The sequence below is a fragment of the Megascapheus bottae genome, chromosome 3, assembly GCF_031878675.1.
Source record: "Megascapheus bottae isolate mThoBot1 chromosome 3, mThoBot2.hap1, whole genome shotgun sequence".
Lineage (NCBI taxonomy): Eukaryota > Metazoa > Chordata > Mammalia > Rodentia > Geomyidae > Megascapheus > Megascapheus bottae.
Genome location: NC_143511.1, coordinates 30706646 through 30718603, shown reverse-complemented (window position 1 = coordinate 30718603; position 11958 = coordinate 30706646). Strand labels below are relative to the sequence as shown.

The following is an 11958-nucleotide window of genomic DNA, read 5'->3' as shown; positions in this document are numbered from 1 at the left end:
GTCCTGAATCCAAGTACTGCAAAGAAAATAACACCCATAAGTCACTGTGCATTCATAGAAGAGTTTGCCCCTGGTAACCAACCCATACCTGCTGCGGCCCTGGGCCTCATAAAGAGCCAAACAAGTAGCGGCAAATGGGCTCCAGACACAGTAGGGGTCCTGTGCTAGCACACACTCCTCACAGCTGCTGTGCTTTCTGCAGAAGGCCAGAGGAACCTGGACCACTCCTGAGTTGGAGCCGGCATAGATAAACTTGCTTCCCTGTGTGTAGGAAGTAGAGACAGAAGAGGCATAAGTTGGATATCCAAGCCCCTCCAGAAGCTATGGGAACAGCTATGGAGTGTCTTCAAGTGCTGCAGACTCTTCTGACCTCTTGTACTGTCACCAGCTTCAGCAGCGCACTGGACACCAGCAGTGATCAGGGGTATTGACTGTATCTCATGAACTCAGTGGAAGAAGAGCATGAATGTGGGAGCACATATCACATCTTCTCTGTCTTTGGCCTGAGAATCTTGTTTCCCATTAACAACCTCGAACACCTGGAACTTGAATCAGATTCCTATTTAGGAATCACAAGTCGGTATTTTTAAAAGCAGGTGAAACCCAGCTTTCATTCACCATCAGTGGGTACATTCAGCATCAGTTCAGCATTTGGCTAGAGCTCATGAACCCCCCCTTAAACTCAAGTCTCACAGGCTGCAGGCTTCCCAAAACCCAGAGCCACATACTTGTCTCAGTAAGCACTGATACACATGGGACAGAGACTCCTCTCCCAAGATGAAAACTGTGATAACAACAAATAAGACTGGATCTGGACTGGCCTCAATTACCTCTTCATTCTAGACCTGGGAAGTTTTTGACCCCAACCCCTCCCAGATCAACTTGGGATAGTCACCTTTCTATGGATGTGTATATACATTTTCTGAGAAGGAGACAGAGTGGATGCTACTAGGGACACCTGTGAGGTGGCAGGGACAACTCCTGCAGAGAACTGTTGGTCCTGGACAGTCTTGAGGTGCTCGGCCCCATCTATTTACCCAAGGAGAGGGAATGAGTAGAAGTAGAAGGTGGGGTTAGCTGTGGGTAGTTTTATCCTAAGCTGTTTCCTGAGAGGCTGGGCTGGAGCTCGAATGCAATCACTCTTTGACAACTGAGTCAGACCTCACAAAGTCAGTGGGTAAACATGGAAGTGAGAGGGAAACCACCTCCTAAAGGACAGTGAGCATCATCCGTTGCAGCACATGCCTCTTGGTGGATGCTAACCTTAACAGAGGGAAATGGGTACATTCCTTCAATGGTATATCTTCAGGAGTCGATTTGAGGAGCCCTCTTCCCCACAGTGCCTCATGGAGTTTGGTGAAGCATTTGTATGGAATTGATATAGTCCTCCTGCCTACAAGATGACAACCTTTTATACTATCCAATGTAATGTAAGCACTGCAGAAATAGCTCTTAAAATGTCTCGTTTGGAAAATGATGACACTGACGCATGTTCGCTGTAGACCCATTTTTTCTAAGACTGTCTGAATTGCAAATGTAGAACTATAGTTATGGAGCTCCTAAATGCAGAAGGCTAACGGAACTTCTTACTGTCAAATGAATACATGTGGAACATATCCCACACACTCTTTGATGTATCTCTTCTGGATGTAAAGCCAGATATACTGTTCCACAGGTCAGGGAGAAGACATATAGAGACTTGGACAGAGACCATTGCAGAGGTAAGTAGCTAAAAGCTACACAGATATCATGCCCCAGGAGGCATTCCTTCAAGGTGTTCTGTTCTCCTGACTCACAAACCAACAACAGTCATAAAATACAGCAGACATGACACAAAGCGCCTTGGCAGGTCTCAGGAGGCAGAGACAGATGTGCAGTCACAAGCAGATAATGTGGGTAGAAAGAGTGTGGGGATGCAGACCTAAGTCTACGAGATTATTCTGTACATTACTCTGTAGCACACCAGGGGAGGTCTTGCTATCATCAATAAACAAACTGGAAGCAGGATGACATCCAGTTACACAAGAACCATAAATAAGGAGAACAAAGTCCAGGCTAGCCCTGGAAAACATACAAGACTATGTATAAAACAAGGATTCTGCAGGCATGGCTCTCGTCTGCCTGACGAGTACAAGGTCTAATTCAAAACACAACACTGTCAAATGGGAAAAGAGGAAGGAGAAGGAGGAAGAAGAAGATGAGGAGGAGGATAAGGAGGAGGGGGGAGGGGGATCATCTAGTGAGCAGCAGTGCACAGCTTTAATGAGGTACATGAAGGGGCAGCCATCTCCTTCCTGGTAGCCAGAATAGAGAGGACAGCGGGAGGGGAAAGACAAAGACTAGCTGATACAGCCATGCTGCAAGCTTCTAGATTTTTTTCAGCCCCTTTAGGATCTCAAGACGAGGATCCAAAGCAACACAGATATCCAGTAATCCAGAGACTCAGAGATCACTTCACGTATCCTTCTCTTTCCCTTTCAGAACCACTGAGAAAATGAACTCTGTAATATCTGAGGGGAGGAGGATGAGGAACTGGGGACTGAAAATCAGTCACAGGCCCTGTGGACAGAGGGATGCTGGAGGGATATTTACAAACATGTACCTGCCAAGAGATCATCTCTGTTCCACCATAGGTACTTAAAGGGACCCTTCATCTGTGAGCTATCCATAGAGAGTGTCTTGGAGTACCAGCTCCCGAAATTCAGCCCTCTGCAGGGCCACTGTGAATATTTACCACCCCCTGCAGGCTGCTCTGCCACAATGCAGTCAAACCTGAGATACTTAGGCATGGAGAGAGGCACACTGGGCCCAAGAGATTGGTTCTGCTAGATCCAGACCTTGCTAGTGAAGTGTTCATGAGAAAGATCACGTAGCAGGGACAGCAATGGATGCTACAAATGTGATCCAACTTACAACTGTGACCTAGGTCAGCAGACCACAGAGTGGGTCCTGTGCTTGAGACCCTCAGGGGCCCTGATGAAGAGAATAATGAGAGGGAAGTATCCTGGGCTGAGCGGCACATGGCAGGGTATTCCTTCTGGATCGCATGAGGGTCAGATGCCATCCCGTTTCACAGAATTTCCACGGATCCTGTACTGCACAAGACTCATGTAATAGTCATAGTCGCCGAGTTGAAGATGTGTTTTTAAACTCCTTGTCTGATAAGGAAACTGAGATAAGAGCAGAGAGCTGGTGATCCAGCGTTACCCAGCTACACACGGCAGTCAGAATCTGCCTGTGCTCTGATCCTCACTGCTCCATCCCAGTTAACTGTCTTATATTTTTCAAAGATTAAAAAGAAAGGCATAATATTTGATGACCTATGAGAAATTCAGGACATGCTAAGCGTGATGCTCGGAGGCAGGCTCACTCTTACACATCTCATCTATAACCAACTGGGACCACTGGAGAGAACAGAGCACCTGTACTGAAGTTTTCAGCCTCCGAGTCTCCCAATCCTTGGTCATTGGCAGTAAACATCTGTTACCTCTGGGAGGAATATGGTGTTGACCTAGAGGCTGTAGAGTGACTTATTATTTGTCTTCTGTGTTCCTTTATTGATCAGGACATGCAACAGGTCATCCCACTATCACAGTCGGCATGCGATTTCACAGGTTCAGGGTCACAAGAACCCATATCACAGGACAGGGCCTGTCTCATCTGCTTGGAATGACTTTGTGCGCATATCCAACGGCCTCCTCACATAAACTAGACAGCCCAGGTAAGCCAGTCTATTATCATGGACATACAAAGCCACCTTGCCAGGCAGCCCCACCCTTCTAGTCCTGCTGACAAAGTCACTTTACCTTCACTGAAGACAACAGCACTGTTTGGACTGGTTCAGAGTTCTGGAAAAGCTTTATCTCCTCAATGACATGTGTGCCATTTTTAAGTTTCACAGCTTTGTGCTTGGTTCCCTGGTCTGCAAGGTAAAATCGACAAGTCAGTGAGGCAGTCTAAGAGGGACATATCGAAGACACCAATCTCAGTAGCAGACATTCTCCCTTTTCTATTCTCAAGTCATTCCCTCAGCGGGATACGTAGACAAAGAGGACAATGCTGCGTTAGGAATGAAAAAAAAAAAGCCCTTGGTAAAATAAAGCATTGCAAACTCGAGTTCCAGGTTAGTCTGATTTTCTCATAAAGCATAAGCCCCTGGCCCGTGATTGATTCTCGACAGCTTTCATCAACAAAGTTGTTGAGAACAGTGGCAGGCAGATTTCATGAAGGTTACTTCTGAGCTGCTAGTGGTTCTCCAGGGAGTCAGTTCAACTGAGTTCCCCGGCAGGCCCTTGGAGGGCACAGAAGACTCCAAGGGTGGACACTGTAGCTGTGTGTCCTTTTCCTAATTCTAGAAATAATCCTCCAATTGGCTGGTGGTTACGAAGACCTGGAATTCCAGAAGTTTTTTTACACTCTCACACATGGCTTGGGTCGCCTCAAGGAAGATGGTTTGTGATCTTCTCACAAAGGATTTTAAGTGCAGAACACAGATACAGGGTGGCTGTCACACCCTCAGAACCCACCTGTGCCGATAAACATGACATCATAGAATTTCCAGTCCAGAGCCTGGATCCTGTCCACCACAATCTGGGTATACTTCACATCTCTTGTGACTAACTTGGGCCTGTTGCCTATTGGAGTTACTGAGTCCTCTATCAGAAGGTGGTCTCTGATGAAATTCAGTGCTTTGTCTGGCAAATCCAAAGAGCTGGTGTAGTTGACTGTGTGTGCTTCATGGCTGATGCACTAATGAGGGCAAACTTTTTCCTGGTTAATGTTCCCAATTATCAATAACTAATTACGTAAGGTACAGCACTGGGGACACAGTGAATGCCTCCAAAGGAGGGCGACAGTGGAAATCTGGGTCTTTCTTTCTTTCTTTTCCCTGAGTCTTTGAACTCTGGGCCTGGGCACTGTCCCTCAGCTCTTCAGCTCAAGGCTACTGCCCTACCCCTTGAGCCACAGTGCCACCTCCACTTTTCTAGTGGTCAATTGGAGATAAGAGTTTCTCGGTCTTATTACCCGGGCTGGCTTTGAACCATGATCCTCAGACTTCAGCCTCCTGAGTAGCTAGGATTACAGGAGTGAGCCACTGCACCCAGCTGGAAACCTGAGTCTTTTTTTTTTTTTTTTGCAATAGTTAGAGGACAGTTTTATAGCACATCCACAAGATAGAACTCTGCTTTGAGATTAACTTGGACTTGTCCATAATCAGGGCAGAAATTATCTATTAGTTAAAAACCATCAGTATGTTTAGAGGGCCCATACATGTAGAAGGGATGATGATGGTATCAGAACCTGGCACCGAGTGAGAGCTGGTCCTGGAAGAAGTCACACGGACAGGTCAGGGCCCATTTGAATGTTGAACACTGTGTGGATAACAATGATTGGCTATCCAGGACAGCCTAGATTCTTTTTTTCTCTTTGTACCTAAAATTTACTATTTTTAGGAGGAAAAATTGTGACTCCCCATTGACTCTTGGTCAGGATAGCTCAGGACGCTACAGAAGTCCGTGTGGAGAAATGGTGTGTTTTCCTATGGGAAACTTAAAATGAATTAGTCCTTAATGATATCGTGCAGCATTAGCATATTCTATTGGGACAGAGTGTGGAGAGATCTGGGGTAGAACGAACAGAAGGGAGAGGGGCTCAGCTGCATGTTGCAGCCCTCAGGCCCAGGGGCCACTTCTTGTGTAGACAGAAACCCTCTGTCGAGGCCCCACCCCTAAAGGGAGCACAATATCAAGTTTCACCCTGTGAGCCTAGAGCCTTGAATGACCAGCATAGCCCTCTCCTGGAGACCCCATGTCTCTCACCACTCCTGGCCTTGGAGTAGGCACAGGGCCATGGTAGCTCAACCATTTGGTCTGAGATTGCCTCGTGATACTCTGCATGAACTTCCCGCGTGTGAAGACTTCCTCTACCATGGATAGCGTGTAGGCGCAGACTGCGGAAAGCTCCACGTTGTCGCTGCAAAGGGCATGCCACAGTGAGTTTCCAGAGTAGCAGGCCGTCGAAAGGGCATATACTCCACCCACCAAAGGCACTTACAGCTTCAAGGCAAAAAGTCCATAAAATTCAGGCTCTTTAAGGAATGGATCCCGTAGCACAAAGATATCTTGCAGTATGTTGAAGTGGTAGCCCATGTCTGTCCAGGGGCAAATAAGCTTGGCTTTCAGGAAGGAGGTCCACTTTTTTCTCAAGATCCTCAGGCCACCCTTGTCCCCCTAAAGCATCAGAGACCACACATGTCTTCCCATGGGAGCTTGGATCAGACTCTGGATCAAAGTGAAGCAAAGTACCTAACTCTGATGTCATCCCTTATAACTTTTTGGATGACAGCTAAAAACAACCGTATCCACAGTGTACCACTCAGCCATAGTTTTGATCTGGACTGACCCTTGGTGATTAAGAGACAACTTGAACTCCCATGAATTTGTGTTCCAAAGAACTGATCCCTCTTATATATGATTACCTTCCTGTGGTCAGTCACGGTCTATTACTATTTCTTTTTACTCTTTGGAGTAAGAAATCACATTAGCATGAATCTTATGCCTGGTCATTGCCTTCTACTGATTATGTCTTCTGTGGATCCTCTTGTTGTATCTAGGACCTGTCACCCTGACTGCCTAATAATGCCAACCATAAACTTTGAGCTTTCCAGACTCAAGTTCTATGCCAAGCACCTCCTTTTAAAATAATTTCCTGTACCCTTCCCTATCCCTACAAACTCCATACCTCTTCAAGCTTTGAGCCCGAGAAATAGTTTAATGTGGTTTGTTCCTCAGCTCAAGCACTGGTTTATAGCTCACTACTAGTTAGCAAAGAGCTACAAACAGTGGGATTCCATTTGCCACAGAACCCAGTGAGCACATTATACAAAATACCATTCTCACTATTGCCGTGGAGGTCTGAGGCAGGGCTTGAGAATCACAAGCTAATTGGTTGCATGCTGGATGCCAATGCTCCCTTAGTTCTCATAGACACCAGCCGAGTGTCTGAAAACAGAAGGCTAGTCCATGCTAGGACCCTCAACTATGACATTCGTGGCAAGAAGGGAAATGGAAGTTCAGCGTGGGTAGGGCAGGTCTCACCTTACACACTCTGGCGATGCGGGGGATCTTTAACTTGGAAATAAAATCATACTCTACACATAATTCTGTGAAGAAGAAGTAGACCTTGTCATCTTCACCCTCAGGACTGTCTTGGGTTTTTTTGATCACATCCACATAGACAAAGCTAGGCTCTGCAAAGAGATGACACGGAATTATCTTTGCACACAGAGCTGTGCTGCTACCTTCTCCTGGTGGTGTCGTGGTCAGCCAGTGGTGCAGCTCTGTAAGAACATCTGGAATGTGTGCATATGTGTGACACTTAGTAAACAAACTCTAGGGTTGAGTCATAACAGTGCTGAGCTAACCCATGCCTGCCTCATTCTCTTCAGCCTCAGATATTACCATTTTGGCAGTCCTGCAGCACACATATCTCCCCTATACAAGCCCCAAATTCTAATGGAGCCTTTCAGTTACCAAAAATACCAGCTCTTGATTTAAACAAGTGACTAAATCAACTAACTCTAGCTACCAGAAGCAGATACACTGAGACTGAGACTCTTGGCTGGCCCACTCTGACAGGAAGCTGCTTATCTATCTCTGGGTATCAGGCCATAAATCGACCCATCGACCAAGAGGCTTCAAAGATGCCAGGGTCATGCTTGCAAACATGTCAAAGAAAACCCTAGCCAGTAACTTCTTTCTGCTGGTATCTCAAAGTCAGACATCAGCCTGGCGTTACCTGGAGACAGCAAGGCATCCTAGACCCATCTGAGTAGGCCCCAAAGGGCATGGGGCTGTACCTTTAATGGCATACTAAAATGACACCACATCCCAACAGGACAAACGTTCTATATTTCCCATCACAGTGTCAGTTTTACAAGAGTATTCCCAATCCATTCTCAGAATGGGAGATAAAAGCAGTCTCAAAACAGTTCTCTGTTAGAGAACAAACTAAATCAGATTCCTTAGACTCTGGAAGTGACCCTGATTTTCTCCATTGTTCTCACTGCCCAGGGGCAGAAGAGAGCTCAGAATCCTCTAGGTTCGGGATGTTTAGGGGAAGTAATCTGGTGCACATCTACCAGGTGAGACACAAACCACATTACCATGCAGCCATGGGATAGTATACTCGGTCCGCAGGGGGTTCTGGGAATAAGTTCGAGAGATGTATATTGGCTTCCCCCAAAATTCCTTGGTGTCCCAGAATAAAGCTCTCCATCTGCAGCAGTCCAGGAGTACAGAGAAGACAGGGAAGGAAATCAGGTCAATACCTCTGTTGTAGCACAAAAAAGAGATTCTTTTAAACCAAATTAAGCCCCTATGCAGAGGAGAAAAGATAGTTGCCTGACTTCTAGGGCCTCCATTTATTGAAGAGGTTACATTGATTTGCATTTTATGAGATAACAGGCACTAACAAGGCAAGGCAGAACCCCCACATCTGGTAAAATGACAGTGAACACAAGTTATCATGGTTTATAGTCCCATAAAACCATCCTAAGTTGAAACACATTTAATGCATCTTCTACTCCATGTGGACAACTTAGTCATCTCAACTGCTGCCAACAGGCTCAGAACACTTACAGCAGCTTGTATAAAGGCCCGGTTGTCTCACATAAAGCCTCTAGTTTATTAGCTGATGAATATTGATGTAGTTCAATGAACTAAGGCGAAGTCTGGATGGTGTATAGGTACACTTTCAAAACTTCAGATAGTTGAAAAATTGCCCATGTAACTAACTATAAGTTGGGCACAGAAGTGAGTACCCTTTAGGGTCAAGGCTCATGCTGAACATTTCTGACACCATTGTTGGTAAGACATGGATTTGTAGCAAAGTTATTTCCCAAAAGGGACATCGGAATGCTGTGTATTAATAATGGATATAATGTACTATGATACTATATTGGCCACTGGTCTTCTTTAAGGGATGAATTTAAAACTCTTCCTAAAAAGTCTGTGCCCAGGGACATATTTCTTCTGTAAGGGCAGAAGATATTAAAAGAAAGCTAGAGTAAATAGGACTAAGGAAAGGAGAGCTCTTGAGTGTCCTGTATGGGATCACAAAACCTGACAATACCCTCTGAGGCTAAGAGAAACCTAAATGGCAGGACTCACCAACCATGACAGATGTGTAGCTATGCGTAGGATCAAAGGGACATCTTCCTTTGCCATTCTCACTTTTCCCTTGAAACTTAAAGGATCCTAAGTTCTATAATGGCAAAAAGAGAAAAAAGCCTTATAAGATATCTGATAATGTGCCTTAAAAAAATCATTTAACTGTTCTTCAATGCTTTAAACCAGCAGGCTTGCGCACATGGGTCGTGATCTTGGGGCCATGCTCTGTTACACAGCTCAGTCTGCACACCAAGTCTCTGGCCTTGATCAAGCTACACATGATCTCAGACACTCAGACTCCTCATCTGGAAAATGGAGAGATGCTGTTGGCTCCAGGGTTGTTAGGAGGCCAGGGAGAATCAAAGACAAGAAATGCACAGCAGGTGACTACAGCCGTGTATAAAATAAACACCAGGAAGGCCATAGTATTATCAAACCGGCAACACAAAATTAAAACAAATACAAAAGCAGGATCCCTCCCTCTACCCACTGAGGCATCTGCCAAGTAGATCTGTGGACTCAAAACCCGAAGTAAATTCAAGCCCCACTTAAAGAAAGTGCAAGCCACAACTTCAATCCTGGGATAATCTCTTTACCCAACAGGAAACCCAAAGCTGGGTAAGGAATGAAGCAGACAAATCCAACTACAGAAAGAACCAGAACACTCTCAAGAAAATGAAATGACAGGGATAAACTGGCAAACATGGTCACAAATGATGAATGAGGCATATTCTTCCTTAAAAATGCTTTACCAAATGTTTCTAGTAAATGTCATTTTATTATTCTTGAATATAAACAAAAAGAAGTGTCAGTCTTCAAGGAATAAAGGTCTTCATATCTTACAAACATCTCCCTACTGCATATTAACTCTAGATGCTGGCATCAGAGGGTACACACAGCCAAGTAGATCTACACTATGGATTTCACCATAAGCCCCAGTTTTCCTATGTGAATTTCTTTTTTGGTTGTTGTTGTTTGAGACAGGATTTCCTTATGTAGCCCATGCTGACCTAGAGCTCACTATGCTACAGTCTCCTGAATGCTGTCCCATTTTCCTGGATGCTGTGATCACAGGCATTGACCACAACATCTAGCAATGAACCTCGAAGCCTAGCTACCTCAGTGAATTTGTAATGAGTCCATACTTACCCATGATTTTTCTTTTCTTTTTTTCTTTTTCCTTCTGTGGGGCTTGAACTCAGCCTAGGCTCTGTCCCTAAGCTCTTTCATTCAAGGCTTGAGTGCTATCACTTTAAGCCACAGCTCCACTTCCAGTTCTGGTGATTAGAGATGAGAGGCTCACAGACTTTCCTACCGAGGCTGGCTTTGAACCGGGATCCTCATAACCCAGCCTCCTGAGTAGCTAGGATCATAGGCATGAGCCACCAGTATCTGGTTTACCATTTTATTCTTTGACCCAGAGTTGGGCTGCTTCTTTGTTTCGTTGTTTTGCAGAAACCCAGAGTCTCTTGCAGAGTAGGCAAGTGCTATACCTCTGAGCTACAGTGCAGGATATGTTTATTAAAAACTCCAATTAATTAAGGGTTATAGCAAACAAGCTTTACACGTCTTTTCCCAACCATGGTTCCCTTTTGAATGGTTTCAGTCATCTGCAGCCAAATGAAGAAGGTTCTGAGTAGTATGTTGATATCCTATATCCTGCTCTACTCTGTACTGGACATAAATAAACCCTTTGTTGATTGTACCTGTGCTATTGCTTCTGGCTACTTAGCTGTCTTGGTCATCAGGTACATTGTGTGGGGTCTGCTACTCTCTGAGATTTCAAGCATCCACCAGGGGCCTTGGAATTATCCCCAACATATTAAGGGATATTGTATAACATGTTTCACATCTGCAGGGTACTTAATAAATCCAAGGTTGTTGACTAGAAAATGTGTTTCATTTCCAGTCTTCACATACCCTTTCTTCTTCCGTTGGTGATTATTAACGAATTGCTTCTGTGGATTACTTTAATTAAAAAAAACAATCTGTCTTAAAAAGATTAGAGGCAACAGTCTAAATAACCTTCTCCTTCTTTCTAATGGTTGCGGGGGGAAAAGGCCTCTCCTTACCTGCAGAGAACAGGAAGTACTGGATGCCATTTAGAGTAGTCAAGGATGTGACTCTGGGAAGGATGAAAGGTACCCCACTTCCCCTACCAATCAGGGGTACTTAGGAAGGCCACTCAGTGGGTTAGACAACAATGAATGGTGACATCCTAAGGCCTGTCAATGCACCAATCAAGAAAACACACTACCCAAGAGCAGGTCTTCTTTTCATGTAACCCTATGCTCACCACAGTCAGACCACACAGATCACAGCACAAGAGTACATCTGTCAGCAGCATACTTCGTAGAATGTCCCTCAATTGGCACCAAGGATCCTGGTGTACTGAGCCCTGCTTCAAGCCATGCCCTTTGCCAGGACACCAAGGCTCAGAGGGGCCACATGGTTCTGAGTTGTGCTTCAAGACACATTCTATGCCAGAGACATCTCAGCCACCTCTTATGCAAGGTTTTCTGGTTACAAGCAGCCCCAGTCCTCACATGGATGATTGGAGAAAGTCTTAGTCTTCACAGGACTCTGTTTTCTTTTAGCCACTGCCTAGCCTTCTGTGAGCAAGACTGATAATGGAGAGAGTCTGTGGACTTACCAAGTGGTCACAGATTGGCTTGAATGCATTGGTGCCACACACGTAGAGAGAGCTGGCACCGAGGGGCTGTAGCACCCAGATGTAGTTGAGGCATTCCTTCTGGGTGGAGAGAAACACCATCAAAAACCAGCTATC

General features: G+C 45.2%; 1 protein-coding gene and 2 long non-coding RNA genes across 3 annotated transcripts; all 3 read right to left on the bottom strand.

Moving 5' to 3' along the window:
- Positions 1–3873, bottom strand: LOC150065189 (uncharacterized). Its single transcript, XR_016534919.1, has 3 exons — positions 3807–3873; positions 89–261; positions 1–16 (listed from the first exon to the last, which is right to left on the bottom strand). It is a non-coding gene; the product is annotated as an uncharacterized LOC150065189 (long non-coding RNA).
- Positions 3874–4515: 642 nt separating this feature from the next.
- Positions 4516–7463, bottom strand: LOC150065188 (semaphorin-4D-like). Its single transcript, XM_090329325.1, has 5 exons — positions 7424–7463; positions 7098–7339; positions 6055–6230; positions 5820–5973; positions 4516–4749 (listed from the first exon to the last, which is right to left on the bottom strand). Exons 1-5 carry the CDS (start codon positions 7461–7463, stop codon positions 4516–4518), a joined length of 846 nt encoding a protein of 281 aa, XP_090185451.1.
- Positions 7464–8227: 764 nt separating this feature from the next.
- Positions 8228–11918, bottom strand: LOC150065187 (uncharacterized). Its single transcript, XR_016534915.1, has 3 exons — positions 11824–11918; positions 9171–9264; positions 8228–8277 (listed from the first exon to the last, which is right to left on the bottom strand). It is a non-coding gene; the product is annotated as an uncharacterized LOC150065187 (long non-coding RNA).
- Between the last annotated feature and the right edge of the window lie 40 nt (positions 11919–11958).

Excerpts from the sequence above, each read along its gene's own strand:
- LOC150065188 (XM_090329325.1), bottom strand. The coding sequence starts at position 7,463 with ATGGTAATATCTGAGGCTGAAGAGAATGAGGCAGGCATGG. Across the intron at positions 7,340-7,423 it reads AGAGAATGAGGCAGGCATGG|AGCTGCACCACTGGCTGACC; the intron begins GTTAGCTCAGCA and ends ATGTTCTTACAG. Across the intron at positions 6,231-7,097 it reads GCATCGCCAGAGTGTGTAAG|GGGGACAAGGGTGGCCTGAG; the intron begins GTGAGACCTGCC and ends CTGATGCTTTAG.